This window comes from Neolamprologus multifasciatus, chromosome 11 (assembly GCF_963576455.1).
Source record: "Neolamprologus multifasciatus chromosome 11, fNeoMul1.2, whole genome shotgun sequence".
NCBI lineage: Eukaryota > Metazoa > Chordata > Actinopteri > Cichliformes > Cichlidae > Neolamprologus > Neolamprologus multifasciatus.
The window spans coordinates 22,849,197-22,873,229 of NC_140449.1; the positions used below are offsets into that span (position 1 = coordinate 22,849,197).

Here is a 24,033-nt window from a genome sequence, read left to right on the forward strand (position 1 = left end):
AAGAAGTTTATATTAGGAGAAGAGGCGGTACACACAAAGCAAAGACAGCTATAGATATAGTGGATAGATTAGTGTAAAGTGGATGTAGGAATGGAGACAGTTGAAGCGTGGGCTAATAAATGTGTAAATTATGTAAAGTAGTCGATTAATATACCAATCTTTTGATAAAGGTATAATAAATGTGCAGACCACATAGAAAAAAACATCGTAATAGGAAAACTAAACAACCCCTCCAACACACGGGCCCGTAATACCCTAAGATATACATTAGATGTACCAGCTTAACACTTTAATACAGTAGAATTAATATATTTCTCAATGACATATGAAGGAACAATCTCAATAAGCTCTTTTTCTTTTCTTTTAAGCATACTCAAAAGAAATAAACCCAATAAAATAAAAATAAATTGAAATAAATGAGGTTAATAATGAAGTGTGTGGAATCTGGAGCTCAACAGCATAAAATGTAAATGAAATACAATAAAACATCATGTAAGCTATTTTAATTATGTTTTAGTTTGTTTACTGAATTTGAGATATTTCACTGAATGAAGCCATTTTATTGTTATATACTCAGCTTTTATTTAATAACAATAATTGTAGTATTACTATGTAACACTTGTTTACATTGTACTATTTTAATTTTGTTGGATTTTATTTGGATTTTAAATTATTACAATTGGAACTGTATTACAATTAAACTTGTCTACTCCTTTTAGTTTTTACCGTGTTTTGTATTTTTTATTGATTTATCAATTTATACATTGCTTTATAAATTTAGCCTGCCTATTTCAGTTTTGTTGCAGGTTAGGGAGAAATAAAGCATGTCTTGACTTAAAAGCTGAATATAATGCAGTAAAGTGGCTTTACAAAGTAAAATAGCAAAAATAAAGAAGAATATTGTAAAATAACCTGCCACATTCATGCAGTTTGAGTGTGTGCACCTTCACTTTATCTAAGTCAACGTGGGTCTTCTATAAGGAACAAAAATAAATTGAAATACAGAACATGTAATTATTAAATTAGTTTAAATTGGTTACATAGCTTCACACCTGGCTCTGACAGCTGCACAGGTGTGACTGCAGGTCAGGTATCACCTGCACGCGCCGGGCAGCAGAGGGAGCGCGAGCGGGGCTCGGTTCCTGTCTCGCCCCGGTTGCTAGTGATGATGATGAAGGAACGCTGGAGCTGCGCAGGCGCACCGCGCACAGTCTCCGGCCGGGTTTCCATAGTTACCACACAATAGGAGACGGGACAGGGGGCTGAGTGAAGGGGAGAGAGAGGGACGGGAGCGGAGAGGGGAAGAGGAGGAGGAGGAGGTCTGCAGAGCCGCTTGACTGGACACACCGCTGCAAGCTTTCCCCAGACAGACAGGAGCTGCTGGACAGCCTGGCGGACACACAACACGACATAGATTTAATTGATCGTTTATTAATTGCCTAATTAATTCGCACGAGCCTTCTTTGTTAACTCGCACACACTGACATTAAAATGCCCAGTTTCCTGTTTTCTCTTTAGTCCACCTTCAGCAGAACCTCTGAGAACAAACAGTATTTGTTCTCGTTGTTTTTCTTCTCCTCCTCTTTCTGTTTCACTGCCAGATAAAACCATAGTTATTCACTGCGAGCCTTTCCATACAGTAAAGGTGACTCTGGAGGGACTAGGCAACAGAGACATAGAGACCCTCCCTCTTGATCCCCTCCCTCTTCAGAGTTTTGGCCCTCTCTCTGCGCCTCTCTTCCTCTTTCTCCCTGCCTCACTACTCCCTCCTTCTCCCTCCTCCTTCTCCTTCGCCAGCCTCCCCCCACCTCCACCCCCTCCCCTCTTCTCTCTCTCTCTCTCTCTCTCTCTCCTTATGCAAATCACGCCCTCTCCTCTCTCCCTTTCTCTCACCCAACGTGCATCCCTCTCTCTGGCTCACCCCTCCGCTGAAAAAATTTGTGACTGTAAGAACAGAAGAGAGGGGCATTAAAAAAAAAGTGCAAGTCGTCTTAGAGGAAGAGGGGGGAGTAGGTAGGGTGGGAGAGGGGTGGGGGGCAAAAGAGAAAAGGGGGCGAAAGGGGGTGGGGAAGAGGCGAGGGTACGCATCAATTTGTACAGTCTTCAGTTGGCACCCCTGTATTTTTCCTACAACGAATAGCAAGAGATTTCCTCTGCATTATTGTTATGATCGGAGCCCGTTGCAATATGAGCCAGCACGAGTCTCTGTTGACAGACGACTGGGCTCTGAGGTGTACGTGTCAGCGTGCAACATAAAACGACAAAACAGGGAGAGAAAGGAAAAGAGAGAGTGAGAGGAGTGGGAGCACGCATCGCTGGATATTATAGGTAAGGAGAAGGAAAATGGATGCTTATACTTGTGTGTTTGGAGCTATTCCTGCTGGCCACGCTTGTGCTCTCCCTCCCATTTTTTCTCCCCTTCTTTGTGCATTAATGATCATCCTGCGTTATGGCTAAATTATGTCCCGGTGAATTAATGTGAACTGAGCGCACGACGCGCACCCACATTCCAACGAGGAAAAGGGAGAGCCGGTGCGAAATGCCATGATTCGCCATTCCATATCATCTTTCCTTTTTTTTTTTTTTTTTTTTTTTTTTTTTTTTTAAAGAAAGATATGTGGAGCGTCTGGAAACAGCACTGCACAGGCATCCATTCTGACTGGGGAACATGTATGTGCTGCTGAACACGTCTCTTCCCCCCGTCGTGGATGGTCTGTGCAGGCAGACCATAGAGCAGCTTTGGCCGGTCTCCTCTGCATGTGTATCAATAACATTAGCAGCAAGAAAGAAGAAAGAGTCGTTGCAGTGCCCCGCTCGCTGGTGATGTAAGCAGAGCAACTGCATGCTGCTGCTTTGCATCACATGCAGTGGCCAATTTGTTGATAATATACGTGCTGTGTGCATGCATGTGTGTGCATGTGCGTTAGGAGGGGAACTTGTGGTGTAAATGCAGTTGTTTTCCGACCACAGCTGAGAACTTGCCAGTGGACCACAGACAGGCCAGTAGCTGCCACCTGTAACTGAGATGCATTGTGTGTGTGTGTGTGTGTGTGTACAGAAACCCACCAGACAGGCTCTGAATGCTTCTACTTCAGTGTCATGAACTTCATTGTGTGTGTGTGTGTGTGAATAAGGGGACTGTACATGCACACAGCACGCACTGCATCGCCTCTAAATATGTGTGGAGAGTGTGTACAGTGATGAAGATTTTACTCATAAAACTGAATCAGTCACTGCAGCATGCACTAATTAATGCATAGCCATGTGTAGTGAGGCTGCTACGGGCTTTACTTGCTTTAAATAAACACACATACAGGCGTATTTACAGACTCCACGCCACAGCTCTGCTAACTACTCTTTTTTTCTTTCTTTTCATCCAGCGGTGTGCACTATTTATATCCTCATTCAATATACATGAGCCATTTTTTCATCATAGTGGTACATGAATGGATGGATTAGTCGGGCCCCTGCGAAGTAGTCTGGCTATGTTGTCGATCAAATGGATAAAAGATCTTGATAGTGTGTGTTTTCCCTAATGGTTGGCTTGGCTGGATAAATAAGCATGTGATTCTGCTGGCCATAACCAGGTCATGTGGGTTAACCACAAGTAGCTGTGGGTTTGGGCTGTTGTTGTGAAGGTGGAAGGAGGGAGGAGGGGGGGTGTGGCCGCATATTCCCAAGATGTTTTGCTGGAGTTCTTCTGCAGACTGCGATCCGAAGTGAAGTCTACCAATCAGCACCTTTTCTGCTCTGCATGTATTATCAGTCAGAGTGGGTTAACCTATTGTGCTGTTAAGGTTTTGGGCTGCTGTGGTGAAAACAAGGGTGCAGAGGCTATTTTGAGTCCAGTAGAAAGCACTTGTGCTGATACAGTTTGAAGCATGCTGGGAATTTAAATGTTGTAACTGGGCTTTTGCAGTTGTAAACTCAGATGTTTTCAACAATGTCACAAATTCCTGAACCCTGCGCTCAATGATGATACCAAATCTTGCCATCATTTCATGAACTCATGTTACTCAAAGCCTTGTGTTCTCATTAGGTTTTCCATGTTTTTGTTTATGCTTCTTCACAGGTTTTGGTAGCTCTCGTCGTGTAGTACAGCCCAGTCAGTAAGCAGCTGGAACCAGTTCAATCCCTGCAATGGCTTGTGTTGTAAAATGGACGTTGTAAAGAAGAAATAATGAAAACAAGGACACACAAAGAATCGGTATGCATAAGGCCTATGTCTGCTTTCCATGATGATGTCAGCGATTGTGTACCTGCCTAACTCTTGATTACTGCTTCCACATTATAATTAGTTCAATATGTGATCAAATTTCAAAATGGCCAGAGTAACTGAGATATAAATTATTTATTTGGTCTAAAAAACAGATTCCACATGTAAATTTGATTTTTTTTTACCTCCCTCCCTTCTTCACTGTATCCTCCTGTTCCTCCTCTCTATTGCCTCCTCTTTTATTCACTACATCTTGTCGTCCTTGTTAAATTCCACCTTGGATTGAACGAGGTTGACTTCCCTTCAGCCTGATTTAACTCTGTGATTGCTACAATCACTTCTTTATTTCTCCATGCATACTGCGATGTTCCTGTATAATTGTCCAGTTTTAACACTTTCCCCACATGCCACGTTTCCTTCTTTCACTGCACTTTGCTTCGCAGATGCCCATGCGCAGTGGGCGACGGCGGGGGGCAAGTGAGGAAAGAAGGGGCAGACGCCCGCACCCCAGCCCCTCTCGCCCTGAACGCAACGACAGACAGACGGTTAGACCCCGCCTATCTTATTATCTCCTTTCTCCTGTCACTGTTTGGGCCATATATTAACGTGTACATAATGAACAATAAAGGCCTTCCTGTGTTTCTTGAATTTTTGTGTGTGAATGTGTTGTCAGTGAATGAGTCATCCCTGTGATTGCCATAGATGTACCCCTTGCAGTGTCAGAATTGTTAGAGTCTGTGTTTTACACCGTAGCACTTTGAAATCTTTGATGTTTCATGTTTGACACTGGTGTGTGTGTGTGTGTGTGTGTGAGAGAGAGAGAGAGCGTGAGTGCATGCAAGCGAAGCTTTGTTCTAAAAACAGACCTAGGCCTATTAGGGATTCAAAAGCGTCACTACAGAATTAAAAGTCTTGTGTTGTTTTAGCAAAGAGGTGCTGGTGAGGAATTGGCTGGAAATCGCTTCAGTCGCAGATCACAAGGGCATGATTCATCAGAGAGTGAGGGGGAGGAACTTGTGTCTCCTCCAAAGAGGCAGAAAGTTCAGGTTTGTGTTACATTTCATCAACTTGTTATATAAAGACCTAATACAAAGCTTTGATTTAAATGAATCACCTAAAAGGGGACACCTCAAATAGATATATATTATTATTTTCTGCCATCATGTAGATAGCAGATATTACAATTTAACTTTTTACCTCACCCTCAAATCATCTTTTCTTGTTAGGATTCAGCCCCTACTCCAATTCCTCCAACATCAACACACTCGACTGACAGCTCAGCTCCTTCCACTGTCCCACCTCCAACCTCAGTTGCCAGCCAATCCCGTGAGAGTGACAATGAAGATGGCCAATCTCAGGGCAGCAGGAGTTCAGTTGTAGGGAGCCTGGCCAATAGCAGTAGCAGTCTGAGCAGCGGAAGGGATATAGACCAGGACAATCGTTCCTCATCCCCAAGTCTTTCCGCTTCCCCTTTGGGGAGCCTGGACTCTGACTCTGATGGCCCCGATTCACCAAAGCAAGGAGACCGTGAGAAAGGTAAAGAGGGGGGCGCGGGGAAGGTGACAGGAGAGGATAGGAGAGTGCTGCGGGAGGGGAGGGGTGAGGAGCCCTGTGGAGATGGAGAAAAGCGAGATGTGGATGCAAGAATTGAGGACTGTCCATCTCTTAAGCCCCCCTCCACTCCCTGCTCTTCCTCTGGACTGACTCCCTCTCTCCGTGGAGCAGGAGATTCATCAAATGACAGCAATAGTGGGAGAAAGTCATATTTCTCCCTGGACTCTAAGCTGATGTGTAAAGTTGAGTACAGTGGACCGACCAGCGTTGATGCTGCGCTAAGCAGCAGAATGACTTGCAAAGCCAGCACACAGTGCGTGACCAAGACAACTATCTCCGGAGGAGATTATTCCCATAACAGCCCCAACATTCCCCATTCCCTGCCCCCTCCACTTCCTCCTCCACCTGCCCTGAAGCCTTTGGAGCTTGGGGCACAAAACATGCCTACTGAGGTTAAGGCAGAAAGAGACAAAATGGAAAAAGGAGACAAACTTCTGGACAAGTCTCAGTCCACTCCACCTTCTCTGTTGCCACAGACTGGCCCTCAACCTCAGTCCCAGTCTCAGCCTCAGACCCAACCCTCCTCCCACCCTCACCACTACAGCTCCACCGGCTGGCAGGGTGGCACGGCAACTGGTTGCCAGGCTAGCTGGGGCTACACCCGTTACCCTGGCAACCACCACCCACACCAACCACAGCACCAGCCCCCAGTTCAGCAGCAGCAACTTCCCTCCGTTTACAACCCTCCATCCTCTCGCCACTCCTCTTCCCACCCCTCTTACCTCCCCCATCCTCACCCCCACCCTCACAGGGAGTACCTTCCCAGGTATGCTGGAGGGGGAGGAGACAGAGAGAGGGGGGGTGCAGGAGAGAGGGAGAGGGGAGTGAGGGGGGAGTGTGGGGGGAGGGAGATCAACCGGGAGTTCTCCGCTCCGATTGGCAACAGTAGTAACAATAGCAGCGGGGCAAATAGTAACAGTCCTTGTGGTGGGATGGGTGGGCCTAATAGCATCCAAGGCAGAGACTTTGGAGCGCTGTCAGTCAGTCAGAACCGGGAATTCCAAGGTTCTGGGAGAGATGGACCTAACTTGGGGCCAGAAAGAAGAGACTTTGCTCCGGCTTTCAGAGACAGGGAGCGTGAAAGGGAGCGTGAAGGAGGAAGGGAGTTTAATCTGCCAAACCAAAACCAGAGTAGAGACTTTGGCCCCAGTGGAGCCAGTGGGGGGCATCCCAGAGACAAAGATGGGAGCAGATGGGGTGAGTTTGGGGGCCAGACGAGAGACGTTGTGGGGAGCAGTAACCCTAACAACAACTCCATCCCACAGGGAAACCCCCCAAGTTCAACCAGCGGGCTACCTGTCACCCCCATGCTGAACCGTGACCCACCTGCATCTCCCCAAAACAATCCCAGTCACACTACCCATCCTTCCCTGCCGCCACACCCCCACCCACATCCCCCAAACTCATCGAACCGGGACTTACCTCCTCCCATCGACCAGGCACAAACGCCCTCCTCTGGGGCGGATCACTTTCACAGGGAGTATCCACCCACCGGAGGAAAAGACTTCCCTGCTGGTGCGCCTCCTTCCACTGGTACAAATCGGGAGTACCTAAACTCCCCTGGAGTAACTCCTAACCTGGGACGAGAGTATTCAGGGCCTGGGGGAACGCAGCACCCCCACCCACCTCATCCCCACTACCAATCCGGGCCCAGAGACAGAGAGAGAGACTCAAATCTGCGAGACACTTCTCTATACCAAAACCGTGGAGGCCCAAGTCAACCCCCTGCACTCTCTCCTTCCTCCTCTTCTAGCCATCACGGACACCCTTTGAATGCTCCTTATCCCCCTCCACCGCCTCAGCCTCCTCTACCCCCACCTCAAGCTTCCCACACCCAACCACCCCCCTCAGGAATGGCACCCAATGTACGTCCTCCACACTACCAGTCTTCTGCCCAGACTCCTCCGACACCCCTTTCTCCTTTACCCAGCCCATCTACCAATCAGATGGGAGCTTTCTCATCTTTTCCCCCTGGCTCCTCCTCTGCAGCCAGCATGCCGCTTCCAGCGACAGGTGTGTCATCTAGCTGTTCGCCTGGATGCCGCCCTTCCTCTTATCATAGCACTTTGAACAACCACCCTCCTTTCAGTGGATCTTACCACTCTAACGGAAACAACAGCAGTACTATGGCCAACAGCAGCAGCAGCAGCAGCAACAGTAGCGCCCCCAACAGCAGCAATACCAATCCACAGTCACTCTCGCCTCAGAATGTCTCAAAGGGACCTCCACCCCTTAGTAACTCCGCCAGCAGCAACAACAATGGCATCTCCACACCTGCCTCCAGTTCTTCGCTCCCTGGTGGAGACGGACATTCGGATTCAGGCCCGCCTCCTACACCGGTCATTAAGGAAGAACCAATAGAAGACAGGGAAGAAAGTGAAAGCCCACAACCTGTGATGAGAAGCCCCTCGCCTGAACCAAAACCTGTAGACATTCCTATCCACGCCAGCCAGTCAGCACGGTAAAGTCAGCCTAATTGAGATTGTAAATGTGTACACTCCCTGTAATTAACAGCAGCGATAATTGTTACGATGGTGCTGCTGACTCCTGATGATTGTAATAATGATGTACTACATCGGTGTCTCTCGTGACTCTAGGTTTCACAAGGTCCTCGACCGCGGCAGTGGGAACTCCTGCGCCCGCAGCGATGTCCTCTTTGTCCCCCTGGATGGCTCCAAACTGTGGAAGAAGAGAAATGAGATGATTGAAAGGGCCCGCAGGGAGGTGGAGCAGAGGGCCCGAGACCTGCGAGAGAAAGAAAGGGAACGAGAGAGGGAGCGCGAGCGTGAGAGGGAGCTTGATCGGCATCTACAGGTGTGCACATTTCAGGGTGATAATCATGTCAGATGTAATGGATTTGATGTCATTTAAATTGGTCAGTTTAATGGGAGGGGAGTAAAGCAGACCAAAGCACATGTGATTTACTGTCTTCTCCTATTTCCTCTTCAGCAGCAGAAGGATGCCAGCGCTGCTGGAGGAGGTCGCCAGGGCTCCTCACTCTTCTTTCCTTCCTCATCCTCGATCATCCTCGACCCTTCGTCTTCTTCCGCTTGTTCCTCGGGCAACCCCGTCTCCCATCCTCCTCCTCATCCACAACATCATCACTCACATCCTCATGCTCACCTTCCTCCGGCACACCATCTCCACCCTACTCTCTCCCACTCTATCCCCCACTCCCTCCTCTTGCCATCCATGGGTGGGTCACCAGCAGTGGTTGGCGGCCCTCAGGGGGCCCTGGGAATAGGTTTAGGAGGACCATATTTAGGCCCTGACACCCCAGCGCTGAGAACTCTGAGTGAATATGCTCGCCCCCACGCTATGTCTCCACTTGGGGTGGCAAGTCGTGCCCCGGCACACCACCCACAAGTTCATCATGGTCATCCCCACGTCCACCCCTCATTCTTTCTTCCTCAGTTTCAGAATCATGCTTTAGCTCACCCACACCACTTGCCCACTGATGCAGCTACTGCAGCAGCCATCTTGGGATTTTTGTATGGTGGCAGCCTGGAAGGTGGTCCAGGTGTAGGTGGTCACCCGGGAATGGCAGGGGGCCCAGTACCTGGAGGGATTGGGGGTGCAGGATTGGGAGGTGTCGGCTTTCCTCATGCAATGGCTGCACACCGAGATCGGATAAAGCCAGGATTTGAGTTTAAGAGTGATGAGCGGGTTTACCCACCAGGGTCTATACCTGATCCTGCAGTTCTTGCTCATTCACACTCACATGCTCACGCCAGTGCCCATGCGCATGCACACTCTCTGCTCCTTGGAGGCAGTGCAGCGGGCAGTAATGAGGTATCAATCTATGGCACTCCGCCTCCACCAGCTCCACTTGGCCCACCTCACCTCCAGAACCCAACTCTGGCCCCTGTAACTCGACCTCCCAACCCTCCTGCTCCGCAGTCCCTGTCGAATCCACCCCCTTCATCTCTGCTCCCACCCACACTCCCCTCTCACCCTTCATCTGCTCCCCCGGCTCCCCCAGCTGCCTCTGCCGCTCCTCCCCCGGCTCCTCCTCAACCTGCCCCACCGACCTCCAACGCTACCTCACTTCACCACCCTGTCCCCCATTCTTCCTTTCTCGGCTCCCTGTCCTCTCATCAGCCACCAGCCCCTGCCCCGGCCGCTGCCCCTGAGACCTACCCCACTCCCACTCGTTCTCCTGCCTCTTACGAGCGAGAACGGAGTGGAGAAAGAGAGCGGGAGAGGGAGAGGGACAGAGCAGCTCTGCCGGCCTTTGGGGACAGAGAGCGAGAAAGAGAGAGGGAGAGAGAAAGGGGAGGAAGTGTTGGAGGCGGAGGAGGAGGAAGCGGAGGAGGGGGAGGGGGAGGGGGAAGTGGAGCCAGTACAGGTGGAGGAGGTGGAGGAGAGAATCTGGGGCGTCTTCAGATGCTAAATGTGACGCCTCATCATCACCAGCATTCACACATCCACTCACATCTTCACCTGCACCAGCAAGACACAGGTACCCACTGCTACTAACTATGCAATTGTCTATACCAACTCATCAATCTTCAGATTTCACAGACGTGTAGCTCAGAAAATTCCTGGAGTCAAAAGTTTATCTTACAGAACTTGTTACAGGAAAGGATAAAGCTGGTGATGTTCTGTAAAGTGCAGACACCAATAAAGAAGAAAGCCAGAGGTTTTCCGGTGGTAGTTTTTTGGGGTTTTTTTTCCCCTTGTAGTAAATGTGTCTAGCCCAGAACAAATGCACGTTTTTAAGAAAAACTAAAAATTATATTTGTGACCCATTTTAAAAGATTTCCCTCTTTATTGTACGAGTACATCTAAAATGGGCACAGCACTGAAAAGTGTTGACCGAACACACTGATGGTTCTGCTCATTGGAAAAACAAAAAACAGTGCCAGCCTTATCCTTTAACTCCAGTATAATTACTTTTTGTATTAGTTTAGCTCAGCGCTGAACACAGCTTTTCTGTGAGTGCATAGTTTTCTCTGAAACATCTGACCATTGTTATTCAAAGACATTTGTTTTATCAAGAGAAGTAAAGAGATGATTGTGCACTCAGATCTCTGTTTGGGAACAACAAGGAGCAGCTCACCCATCTTTAAATCCAAATTGTACATATTGACATTTGGAATGCACACTGACAAGTTTATATCTGGCTGTGATCATGAAGTTTCAGGACTTTTCTCATAAAAAGAAATCAAAATATATAACCAAGTTTGGCTGTTCTCCTCTTTAAGGTCGTCTCTGTGTGAACTGCCTCTAGCACTGCTTCTATAGTCGGAAAGCTCCTCGGAAGTCTCGATTTGACCGTTTGCACTGTGTGCTCTGTGAACTCGAACCTTTGCAAGGAGCAAACATCTACTTTCGTGTCAAACCAACCCGACTTTCATGTCGAGGATCGCCCCTAGTGATTAAAAGCTGAGTTTGTGGCTAAAACGTGAAGACCTAGCAGCTGTTTTCAGTGGGAAAACCTGCTATGTCGAAGCTCAAAGGTGCGCAACCAGGAGCATGCTGATCATTTGAATTAATTACTCTGGGTGAATTCTGTTGTAACATCCTGAGGCATCTGAGGGAAAACATTTGGCTGAAACAGCCTTGATTATGCGTAACATCGTATGCAGGTACACAGCTTAATGAAAACATATTGTTTTCTTGGCAACAACACCGCCAGCCCACCACCAGATCTAGCCAGATTTGGCTCCTTGAGAACTTGCCCAATTCTATAAAAAGAGATCCAGAGCCTATCACAGACACATGTGGTAGTGCTTTTGAATATAGATGACCTTAAAGGGGGGATTTAAATCAATATTAATGAGTCTTTATGGGCGGTGCCAGAATGTCATACGACAGATTATATTATTACTAAAGTACAAACTCTAAAGAAAATCAAACTTTATTTGTACTTGTCAATGTTTGTAAGGCTCTTAAGTTCATGTTTTTACCCCTTTATTGAATAAAATTGTGCGATGAGAGCCTAATGTCACAGTATCAGTAGTGACAGCTGCTCTGACTTAATCTAAAGCTTTTAAGTGTTAACAAACAGCGCTATAATGCAGCAACAATAATCTCCTGTATTTCCTATTACATCACTGGCATCCAGCGGCGGGCGGGGTTCACCCCCTGATGGACCCGTTGGCATCGGGGTCTCCATTGGCACGCCTCCCTTACCCAGGAGCCACACTAGGCACCCCTATCCTGGCACACCCCCTCACTGACAGCGAGGTGCTCCGCCAACAGCTGTTCGGTGAGGAGAAGGCTCCTCGTCCATGTACTAGTTCAGTTTTCTTCTCTAAAAACACCGTGTTGAAAGCTAAAGAAGAAACATTTTGACACTGGCGGCGATGAATGATCCCTGTTTTTCTTTCTCCCTTTCCCACTTGCTGCTGCGGCTGCTCTTTCCTCTCTGTTTTGGTGACAGGTGCTCCTTTCCGTGACTTGCCCCAGCCTTCCTCCCTCACCGGCCCTATGTCTGCAGCCCATCAGCTCCAGGCCATGCAGCAGGCCCAGAGCGCAGAGCTGCAGATCCAGAGACTGGCCCTGGAACAGCAGTGGATCCATCATCATCACCACCACTCCCTCACCCAGGATGAGTATTACAGGTACAGAGGCTGTGCATCCACTGCAGCTGCCAGTGTTTGACTCTAACTATTCGATTTTTTCAGATGATTTGTAACACAATAACCACTTAACAGTATAAACTTTAGGCTCTATCCTAATTACGACAAATATTAATACAAACCATCCTTAAATGCACTTCACAGGAAAATGTTGAGGTCACAGTGATTCAGCTGTAGAATCAGGTACGACAGCAATGCTACAAGCCTGGCTGCCCATTTCTATTTTCATTTCCTCATGAAGGTCAGGCTGCTTGGTTTGGGGTCAGCATACACTCTATTTTACCAACATTGTGGGTTTTGAGTTCTTGGCTGCCAGCTTTTTGTAGCCTGGTCTCTTTGATAGATGCTGGTGAAGTGATGTTGTGTTAGCTGGAGTTTATAGTTGTTCCTGGCCTGGGTGCATTTTGCACTTGACCGTCATGTTCATGTTCTTTAAGTAAAATTAAAGTAGCTCATTATCTCCAGTCCTCATAGACCACATACTGTTTTCTCCTTCCACATGAACTGTGTAGCACAACTGAGCAGGAAAAGCAAATGTTGATTAACTTTTTTTAAATCGGAAAAAATGATGCAGAAAATTGAAAAACAGATGGAACATAATTGTTCGATGAGTATCGGGTTGATTAGGGAAAGTGTGATTACTGACTTTAATACAATAATGTGCTACTTTTCTTCACTGCGGGTAAATATAATTTAATTACAGTGCTGTGTGACACCCAGCACTGCCTTGGGTGGTGGTATCCTTTTTTTGCTTGACCAACAGTCAAACCCTGAACACAGCTGGGTGGCTGTCATGTAAGACAAATGGAAACCGAATCTTTGAACATAGAGGAAGCCAGAAGCTTTTTATTCATCCAAATATGCTCTGATAAATATGTTCTGATATAATGACCACTACTGTTACTGAGGCACTGTTTTACAGACTAATCCATCTGAACGCATTGCTGAGCCTTTAAGCTTTGTCTTCTGTATATTTAAAATTAACATAAAAAAATTACTACAGGGTACTCTCTTTTAAGAAATAATTGAAATTCCTTTATATATTTTTTTATTTAGAAAGGACCTTTGGGTGGTAACTAAATGCTGCAAAGTCTGTGTTACCTTATTTGAATTTTACACGTTTTCTTGGTATTTCTGATTCACCTAACACAAACCTGGTTAAAAACTGTTACAATGCTGATAATTGTCCATGGAGCCACCAGCCCTTATTAGTCTGTTCCACTGGTAGGAATCTTTAAATCTATGACTAGGCTTTGTCAAAGTACTGTTCAAGCTTTGAAGACTCCTATGGGTGGAAAACAATTAGAATTAGCTCCATATGTCAGTTTGCAATAAAAATAAAGCTGTTTCTTTTATCCTTCATTTTTTAAGAGACTGTCTTGCATTTTATCACCTTAAACAAATAAAATCTGAATGCAGGAAGCAATCTTACTGAATATACTAGCATTTCTCTCTATATATTTATATTTATATTTAGTTTTTTATCTGTTGTTCCCTGGTTGCATTCATTAATACACAGTCCTGGTAAAAAGAAATTGCATCCTCAATTTAAAGGATATATCAGGACGTAATAAAATTCACCAGAAGCTTCCTTATGGCTTCCATAGCAAAAGAGGTTAAGTAGCAGCTAGGAACTGCTAATCAAATTCACTTGATTAATTGACGATCAGTGAGTGTGGCTGTCAATAAAAGCAGAAGTTTTAGCAGATTGCTGGTTTGAAGCATTCAGGTTTGTGTTAACACAAAGCCAAGAAGGAAAGAATGAGCAGTGATCTTAGTCTGTTAGTCTGGGAAGGGTTATAAGGCCAATTTGAAGTGCAACAAATTCACCCCAGAGTCAGAGAAACTTTAAAAAAAAAACAAAAACCCAAGCGCTACATCTCAGACTCCATAGGCCAAAGTGAGCAAGTTAAATGTTAAAGTTCACAACAGCACAATTAGAAAAAGAACAAGTATGGCTTGTTTGGAAGACGGCTGCAAAGCTGCACCTGGATAAACCGCAAGATTTCTGGATGCCATGTTGTTTTCCTACTCAAATTTAATAATGTCCTGATATGTAAAATCTTAGAAGTTAAAGAGGGTGTACTATCTTTTGATCATGACTGTAGTTGGTTGTGTGTTGGGGCATAGGAAGACCAAAATCAGTAAAAATGTCCCTAAATCTGACGTTTGGCCTCACACGTTGTTTGGATGTGTTCAGTAGCAGAAATCTGCATGCTACATTTTGATCTGCTTCTAAACAAGGCTTGATCAGGCTGACTCTACAAACATCACTGATGTTATTTTTGTAGATGAAGACCAAAGGGAAGTTTTAATCACGGGGACGAGTCTTTGAAGCGTTTTCCGACACACTTGTGCCGAGATGAAATCAAACCTCCGTCCAAAACCTTAGGTTAATGCACTCATTCGATTCCTCCTCTCACTTTTTAGTCACCTGAAGAAAGAGAGCGACAAGACCCTGTGAGGGAGGGGCACCAACAAACAGCAGCATGGAGAAAAACCAAGGGAGAGTGTGCGCAAGAAGAGAACACATACAGCGAAACAAAAAAAGCACTGAAGACTCCGAACAGAGGTCGGACTCATGGACAGGGAAATCGCAGAAGGAAATGAGAAGATTTTGAAGGATTAACAAAAGAGGGAGGAGGGCGTGAAAACCTTGCACAGAGTCCCCGCGAACGGCACCAGACTCCAGCGCTTTCCTGCATAATGTTGTTTTGTATTGTGCTCTGTACAGTATATTAGATGGGGGCAGCAATAGTGAAGTACAGTATATGTAAAATACTTGATGCCAGAAGGAATGTGTACATGAGTCCCTTTTATGTCATTGCATGTAGCTATAGGCGCTTATTCTGAACTGGTGGAACTTTTGGTTCTATTTTTAGTAATTACCCCCTCCTTTGTATCTGAGGGGCGTTCAATATGCATGAGACCAGCATTTTAGTGTTCTGTTATGTTTACGATCAATAGCATTGTTATAATGATTAATGTTGTCCGTTTGTTGATAATGATATAATTATATATACAGCACATATTATTTGTATTATTTTTTTACATTTTCATGGTATGGCAGTCAGTTTTTATTTTTTACGTTCAATTTAACTTGTGAAACAAGATGCAAAGGAAGGCAAAAAAATCTGGAAATAAATTATAATCTTTTTTTTTTGCTAGTTTCTCGAGTGCTCGTGTGTGTGTGTGCACTGTGCCCCCCCCCCCCCCAAACCCCACCTCTGCTCCAGCTCTTACATTCAGAGTATTTCCCCTGTCTTTGTTTTATACAAGTCACTCATGCACAAAGCATATCAAATTCTTCTCTCCCCCCCCCCCCCCCCTCTCTTTCTTGCTCCCCTTCTTTCTCTTCATCGCTCACTCCCTCCCTCTCTTGGTGAGTGTGGCTAATAGGAGACACATGGGATGAGTGTGAGACATGGGAGTTGAGTCGCTCCAGTGAACACCAGCCACCCTGTAGAGCGAGCATTCCTTACTGCACTGTAAAAATGAAGAGTGGGGAGAAAAAAAAAAGATATAAAGACAGAAATGAAAAGAAAGGAGGAGCTGTGAGAGTGTGATTTACGGACACTGCTGAAGGCTGGGGGCTGTGTGTGTTCTCACCGCGTCCTGCCAGAGGAATCTCCTTCAAAACGGATACGGATCAGTGAATACGTCCTTTTTACGTCAGGCAGGCTCTCTGCTGGCTCACGGAGCTGCTCAAACAAACTTCACGTTCACCTTTAATATTTTTACTGATGTGCTCTGTCTAACGTGGATCCTCAGAGGCCTCAAATCTGCATCCCTTTTGTGCAATAAAAGCTCCTCGTACTGTTGTGGCACTGACTGATGGCCTTATGATGAAATATATATATTGTACAGGCCATTCTGTTGAGTTGGTATGTAGGTTGTGGGCCATTTAAAGTCACCTTGAATAAGTGTGTCAGTGTAATGTAAAGTGATTTCTAGCAGGACAAACCTGATTTCCCCCCCGGTGACATCGCATCTGGGGGTTATTATTAGCACTTCATCAGTCCTTTCCCAGGATGGATGAGGACGTAGGGAAAGGTATAGATGAAAGACATATGAGGTTGTTTGAGGGATTCCATGTGGCTGGCATTTGCCTCTTTTTATAAGTGGACATAAAACAAAGAAATATTATTTTACTGCTTGTTACTGCAAATATCTAATCAGCTGATCATGTGGCAGCAGCTCAGAGGATTTGGGCTTCTAAAGATGGTCAAGACAACCTGCTGAAGTTCAAACTGAGCATCAGAATGAGGAAGAAAGGTGATTTCAATGACTTTGTGCGTGGTGTGGCTGCTGGTGTATGAGTATTTCAGAAAATGCAAATCTATTGAGATTTTCCAACACAATGAGAAAATTGTAGCCGCTCTTTGGGTGAAAATGCCCTGTTGATGCCAGAGGTCAGAGGAGGGCGGCCAGACCGCCGGCAAGAAGTCAGGTGAGTAAAGTTTTCTTAGTGTATTTGGATACCTGCTAATAAGTAATTAGCAGGTATCCAACTGACAGCTTAGCACTCAAACTTTTTGTCCACATACTGGCCCCCAAGAAGCAACATGGTGTCAACTAAATGGCTAAGGTTGATGTTTCAAACCAATGGGTAATGTCCTTAGACAGTATAAAACATAGATGTAGTCACCGTGACATTACCTGCTGGAGTCCCTACTGCTGTAATGTTTTGAATCCAGAAGTGACAGATGAAAGGGAGAAGTGCTAAGTTATTCACCTAACCCTACTTAGCTTGGTTAGCAAGCTATGTTCATAAAGTGAATGGGTGCTAGGAAACAGTTAGCTAAAATGCTAGAATTTCACTCACCAAAACCGACCCACAAACCTCTCAGGTGATCTGCATCACACAACAAGCCAAAATGTCAGTAAGACAATCCAATAAAGATGCTCCAAAAGCCTCCAACAGTTCACACATTATGAAAAAGTCCAGTGTGTTGACTCAAACTCATGCTTCAGGTCTAACAGGCTCAGATGGGAACACCTGTCAATCAAAACGGCCACGCCCCTGGATCCAGGTGAATGAGTTATGAAAAAATTTCCCCACTCATAGATTTTTTTAAGAAAAGGGAAAATGGAAGTTTATTCTCACCACTAAAAATAAAACATTCTTGGAGCTTCCTGGCTGAAAAATCTAAACTAAAATGTAAAGTTATCTCAAAACTTGGCTTAATAACTCAAGATTTCTAGTTATTTTTACATTTTTAGTTCTTTTCTCAGATGTTTGAGTTAGTAAGTAGAAATTTAGAGATACCTAACTAGAAAATTTGACTTATAGATGGCAATTTATGTACTGATTCATTTTTGCCTTTAAGTGGTGGAAGCTTCCACAGAGAAACTACCCATGAACACAAAACCTTTTTTGTACCAGGCTGTAAAGATGCTTTTTAATACTATAAAGTTGGACATTTTAACAATGGAGTCTGTATGAATGGATTCCCATCTGTAGCCAGCCAAAAGTTGCCCCAAAAATAATTTTGGTTTTTGCTACTTTCATCTCAGAAGTAGGAAAGAATTCCCAGGAGTTTGCCTCAGGTGACTGTCATGTTTTCCAGCCTCAGCAGATGGACTCAGAAACCAGTACCTTTCCTGCTTAAATAAATCCAGTTAACCTGGAGAACTTTCAGGTCACCATTTGTTAAACCGTCTTTATTAGATTAGTGTTTCAACCATTCATAACCTTGCAGTTACACTCTACTCAATGTAACTGCCATTCATTTCATTATGTTTATTGACCAGTTTCACCTATTTATCCATTTCGTTTGGTTATCAGTTTAATAATTTTTAGCTCTCTATATCATCTCACATCTTGCTGTAATTGCATAATTACAGCAATACATGACATGATACTAATTTGCTTTAATTTTGTTTACAGTAAATTACTGTATAAACCTATTAGAGTAGCTTACTGTTGGTAATTACAGTATAACACTGGTCAAATGGCAGAAATCGGTTACAGTGTACACTACGTATGTACGCCAGGATTATTTCCCAACATTTCTGCTTCTAACAGGGCCAGATTTAACACTCAAAGAAGTTTATGCATGTTCTACGTGCTATAATCATTTATGAGCCCTTGGAAGCTCATTCCATGTATTTAAGTGGATGGGCACAATGTCAGGGTTACTGCATATAAGTTATTTCAGATTTATTCAAAATAAAGTTGATAATAGTAGAAACACATGTTTTAATATATAAGCTCTTCATCAGTATTCACGAATCTGAGAAGCGAGACCTGGAACAGACGAACAGCCAAATATGATGCACTAATGTTCAAATGGTGCCACAGACTATGTGACGTTTCAGTGTCATATGTTTGGGTTTGAACTAATTTGTGACTAATTTGGTTTAGTTCCTGTTCCAAATTTTCCTCCAGCAAAAATATCTTCTTCTCCACATGTTCCGTTTTCATTCAGCTGTTTTGCCTAAGAGAGAGTTTTATAACACGCTTTGCTTCTTCCTCTAAAATATCTGCACCACAGTCATCTTTCTTGTCCCTTTGGAGCTGTCGTGTTTTTCCCCGCTGCTGATCACATGATCACACCTGCTAACTCTCCCTTTCATTGTCCACTTTTACTGTTTCAGTCTCGTACTGTGGCTCCTCTGTTAGTCGTACCTTTCATAGCCCTAAAGCCTCAACACTCTCATAGTGATTCTGAAATCTACTGGGAGAGACACTCACCCTGGTCAGTGAAACTTCTACTTGAACAAATCCCCCAACATCTCATTCATCTATTGGAGTGTCGTCGCAGCCTGCGGCAGTGACAGGCAAACTGCAAAGTGGCACAATTGCTGGCGGAGAACTGAGTCTGTGGCTTTTTCACCTTCTCTCACCCAGACAATCAATCTCCCCTGACCTCTTGCTCACTCCAGCCCAGAGAAGATGATCCCAGTGGATGATCTTGAGGCGTTGCTGAGCATCTTTAAGCAGTTGTAGACAACAGGCGGGTGATCAGAGTGAGAATTGGACCAGAGAGGTCTCCTTCCACTGCACATCGGTTTGACAACATCTTCACCATTTCAGCATCGAAACAGAAATATGATTTTCTTTAGTAAAAGTTAAACTAGCATTTTATGAAGAGGGTTGATAAAACTTATTGCTTTAGTGATCCTAGCCACATATTTTGCCTCTTGGAGTTGTACTCAGGTGAGGCTCTTCTGTGTTTTCAGTTTGCATAGTTTCCCCATGTTGTGCAAGATTTCTCTGAGAGCTTAGGTTTCTCCTGCGGTCAAAATATCCATGAAAAGTTAATGTTAATAGCTGGATATGGGACACACTTCCAAATGAGATTTGCATCAGACACAGGGAACTACAGCTGGACAAGCAATAATGTTATCAGATTCTGATCCAGTGAAGATTTTCATTAGATTTCCCTGAACCCTGGTAAGGGCAACAGTCCTGGGTGTCACCTCTCTCCCTTTGATAGCTGGGGCACCAGTGCAGGTGCTTCTTTAGAATGTGAAACAGATAACAGACAAGTATGGCACAAATAATGCACTGCAAATGCTTCCACAGTATAACAACCATCCTCCGTGCCACCTCGCTCTCTGACGTCGACATGTGCAATGACACAAATGATGGCAAACCTACGAGCTAGCTTAGGCAAGCAGTCCAAGCTGAAAAACACCCTCTCAGTTTGCCATTCTATTTAAGCTGCAGAATTTCCCTGCATCACTGCCTGCTGTTTCAACCATCCCACCACCCCGACATCCACCTGTGTCCTTCAAAGGGATGTTTAGCTCGTCGCTCCAACATTTCTATGTGTATCATATTTGCAGGGAGTGATGAGCCAGACCCCAAACACAGACTGTAATTGGCTGGTGTTATAAGTCATTTCAAATGTGAGATGTCTGGCTGAAATGTAGGATTGGGTGCGGCTGAGCGCAAAGGATGTGAAGAGAAACAGCAAAAGAAAAAGAAAAAAAAAGGAAGGGGCATCGATTTCTCATTTGAAAAAGCAGCATGATTACTTGAAACTCAGATTGTATTTCATTGAATATTTACACACGCTGCTTTATGTTATCTTCAAGCCAGGAATGCAGACACGTGTGAAACTTGCAAGAATGTGCACATATGGTCTGCAATGATTCTTTGAGGACAGATCATCCAAATCAGGGGGATCGAACATTTATTACACCTTTTATTTTACTACTAGCCATAGCTGAACACAAACCATAACAACCAGCTCAAGAAGGCAGAGGTGACTACATATGTCTGGGTGCCATCACCGCCATGCGAGTCTTTTAAAGTCAGGTTTAAAACAAATAAAAAGAATGGCAAAGGTGACTGGACAAATGAGAGAGCTGAGTTTTAGAGTGCCTATTCGAATAGAAATGGAAGCAGTGGTGCGTTGGTGAGTCAAAGGCGCAGAAAGGGATAAAAAAAAAAAAACTCAGTCACTGTGAGGATCAGCATGTGGTAGTGCGTGTGTTGGAGCAAATGCAGCGCTGGGTTTGAACATGATGTGAAGGGCACATTGTTATTAAAGACAGAGTAGTCTGTTTTGAAATATTTATGAAATTCAACACATTTTAAAAGCACGGGTTTACCAAATGCATTTGTAGATGAATAAGATGCCAGCACAGAGCAAGAAGTGGACAGAAAGCTTTTGATGGTGATAAATTATTTCACAGTGGGTCCAAATGAGCACACGTTCGTTCATGTTTGTAGGTTTCAGGAGCGGCTGAAGGACTGCAGTGGTCACGCTCAAAAAACAAAAAGGAATACAGGAAAAACATCTGAAGAAAGAAAGTAATGATGTTCAGCAGAGATCTGTCAAGTGAAATTATAAAACAAAGCACACATAAAAGTCATCTTTTCTTTTGTCAAATGGTGGTTGGATAGTTTTCAGATGAATATGTGTGATTTTTCTTTTTCATTCACACATACAGGGGGATTTGGGTTTGTTTCGCAGCCACAGGACCTGGGGGTACCTTGCAGTCTTTAAGTCGACCATGAGCTCCTCTGTATACCAAAGTGTTCTTGAGTCAAATATATCTGTGTTCGACAGCTAAGGCTTGGTTGAAATTGGGTTGTGCAACAGGATGATGATCCCATGCAAAAGCAGCAAATGTACAACAGAATGACTGAAAAAGAAAAGAATAGAGGCGACTGAAATGCTGTGAATAAACAAATGAACCCACACTGAATTGAAGACTGAGCCAAAATTTCCCCATAGCGATGTGAGAGACTGATAAATTCATAAAGAAACTTCAGGTTATTGCTGCTAAAGGTGATTATTATTTTCAATTACATCTTAACACATAAAATTTAAAAATTGAAATTGGGAGTACTTTCTTTTTCATGACTGTACCTGAAACATTTAATGTGAGCACAGAGTTTAAGGTAAGTACTTTCTGAGAGGTTCTACCAAACACCAGAGGTGCGATGTCACAAAACAAGGTCATCTGCGCTGTTGAGACATTTTTGTATTCACACTTCATGAAATTGTCCCATAGCATCTTTCCCTAAATCCAAGTCCTTTATAAAAATGATTTGTAGCAGAAACTCCAGAACTCAATCCATCTCTGTTATAATCTGGATGTTCAGCTTTGAAGTAGTTATTGTGTCATTATTTTAATTGTCTCCTCGGCACAGTTGTTGTAAGTGGTTTACTGAAAGGAGCACCTGCGTGTGCATGAGAGCTCTCAGCGGGTCTCTCTCCAATAAGTGAGTGTACGATAAAATAATGTTGTTCGACATTATTATGAGACGTGAAGTGTGCCTGCTGAGCTTTTTCCACATTTACAATCTGGAAGCATTTTAAATCAACCTAAATCTGAACTTAGAAACGCAGCATTTAGATTAATTTACTGACTTATTAAACTTGTCTATATACCGAAGTCTGTCAGCCAGTTTCCCAGACTTGAATAGAGCCTAGTCCAAAACTAACCCAGTGAAGAACTCCACTGGAGAGACTGACTTACTGACTTTGGAAACTGAGGCTGGAACTTCTAAACTGGTCTAGAATTGAAGTTTCTTTTTATTTCACTTAAAAATTGGGGGTAATATAAAATTTTCACTGATTTTCACATTTGATATGACGCTCATGTTAAATCAGCTCGAGCTGTTATTGGTACCTACAATCACACAAAATTTCAAAAGATATACTTGAAAACTGTGGACACTAGACTGCTAACAAACAAACAAACGGACAAACTAACTAACAAAACCAATTACATGCAAAACTCCCAAAGTAACTTGGTGGAAATGTCTGATTTAAAGATTAAACTGAGGGCTATATCTCGGATAAGTAAGCCCCTGACAGTAGGGACGTAGGAAGACAAATCAAGTCATATTAAGAAACCAATCCTGACCTCAAACTGCTTACAATTAACACATCTACCAAACCAAACTTGGCACATTCCTCCAGGAACTTGACCATAAAAGGAGTCCAAAAAGGCCTGGTCTGGCTTTGCACTTGCTGGGTCCAAACCAGGTCTGGATGAGAGGCAAGAAATAAAAATAAACTAAACACAAACACATCTTCAAACACAGCTCGCTTGCAAGCACTGCATGTTTCATGTTTAGAGGTCACAGGGCAGTTACTGCTGCACACCTGAACTTAGCTTTATTACTTACACCGTGAAATGGGCTGATTAACACGTATATCGGCTTCATATAACACAAAATACTCGACCCTGCTGCTGCTGCATGTGTACGCTGACAAACAGGCCAAGATGCTGTCTTGATGCATGCTCAGTCATCCAGGACGTAGCATTTCCAGTGCAAGAAACGACTGAAGAAGTGACAAAATGCATCTCCCACTGAAAACTTTTTAGGAGGTGAAAATGCTACGTCACAGCTGCTCACAATAACAAGTCCCAATGTCACCCCTGAGTATAGATAATGGCCACATGATGCCAAAAAATGGAGTGAGGAGCTGGTGAGAAAACGTCTTTGTGTTTCCTGGTGAATCAAACCATTATTTCAAACTATTTTTTTTAAAGATCAAACATAGCAAAAAGTTCTGTGGTCTCCTAAATATTACACCCCTGTCCAGACCCTGAAATACTAATTAAAGTTGAACACCCTGTGCGCTGCGCTCTGTGCCTGCACGCCACACTGAGGAAACAGTTTCCCTTATTTTGAGTAAAAATTAAAAGGATGTTGTTCCAGTTTCTCAGAAATTTAAATTTGTTGTAGCTGTCCTTTTTATGCAGCTTATATTTTAGTTTATTATGTTTTTAAAAAAAAATCACAGGTGATGCTTTTCACTGAGCTACATTTTTGCCATATTAACTGTTTAAAGCCTGAACTATCAAATAATTGCCAGAAAATTCTTTTTTTTTAATTCAACATTTATTGAACCTCCTGACTTTAAAAAAAGATATATAGATTAACATATAAATGAATTTGTTACATAGTTGTTACATCTGGCCTTTCTATTTCTTTTTCTTTTGCAATTTATTACCTAAAAATGTGGTGAGCAATTTATTCCTGTTTTTCAATGTATCAAATATGATACACTTTGAGTTAAGGAGTTAAAGGTATCCTCTCTTTGGCATCGCGCAGATCAATCAGTGACTTAAATCAGTCTGATGCTTGAGCTTCTGGCTCACAGAAGCTACTTGTATACATGCCCCCACCAAAGAGGTGAC

General features: G+C 44.0%; 1 protein-coding gene across 7 annotated transcripts; it reads left to right on the top strand.

The window, feature by feature from the left end:
- The first annotated feature begins 732 nt into the window (after window positions 1-732).
- atn1 (atrophin 1) lies at window positions 733-17,452 on the top strand. 7 transcript variants are annotated; one of them, XM_085176491.1, is made up of 10 exons: window positions 735-2,328; window positions 4,073-4,207; window positions 4,660-4,761; window positions 5,143-5,262; window positions 5,443-8,291; window positions 8,428-8,644; window positions 8,780-10,292; window positions 11,901-12,074; window positions 12,219-12,399; window positions 14,848-17,452. In XM_085176491.1, the coding sequence occupies exons 2-10, from the start codon at window positions 4,181-4,183 to the stop codon at window positions 14,879-14,881; spliced, it is 5,217 nt and encodes a 1,738-aa protein (XP_085032617.1). In that variant the 5' UTR covers window positions 735-2,328; window positions 4,073-4,180; the 3' UTR covers window positions 14,882-17,452. The 7 variants fall into 7 exon arrangements, 5 of the variants coding, with proteins under 5 accessions (XP_085032621.1, XP_085032617.1, XP_085032618.1 ...); XM_085176492.1 differs by having other exon boundaries at window positions 8,783-10,292; XM_085176493.1 differs by having other exon boundaries at window positions 736-2,328; window positions 11,901-12,068.
- The last annotated feature ends 6,581 nt before the right edge of the window (window positions 17,453-24,033 follow it).

Bases quoted from the DNA above. Each gene is read 5' to 3' on its own strand.
- atn1 (XM_085176491.1), top strand. From the start codon at position 4,181: ATGAAAACAAGGACACACAAAGAATCG. The intron at 12,075-12,218 runs GTTCAGTTTTCT...TTTTGGTGACAG, and splicing joins GGCTCCTCGTCCATGTACTA to GTGCTCCTTTCCGTGACTTG. The intron at 12,400-14,847 runs GTACAGAGGCTG...CTCACTTTTTAG, and splicing joins ACCCAGGATGAGTATTACAG to TCACCTGAAGAAAGAGAGCG.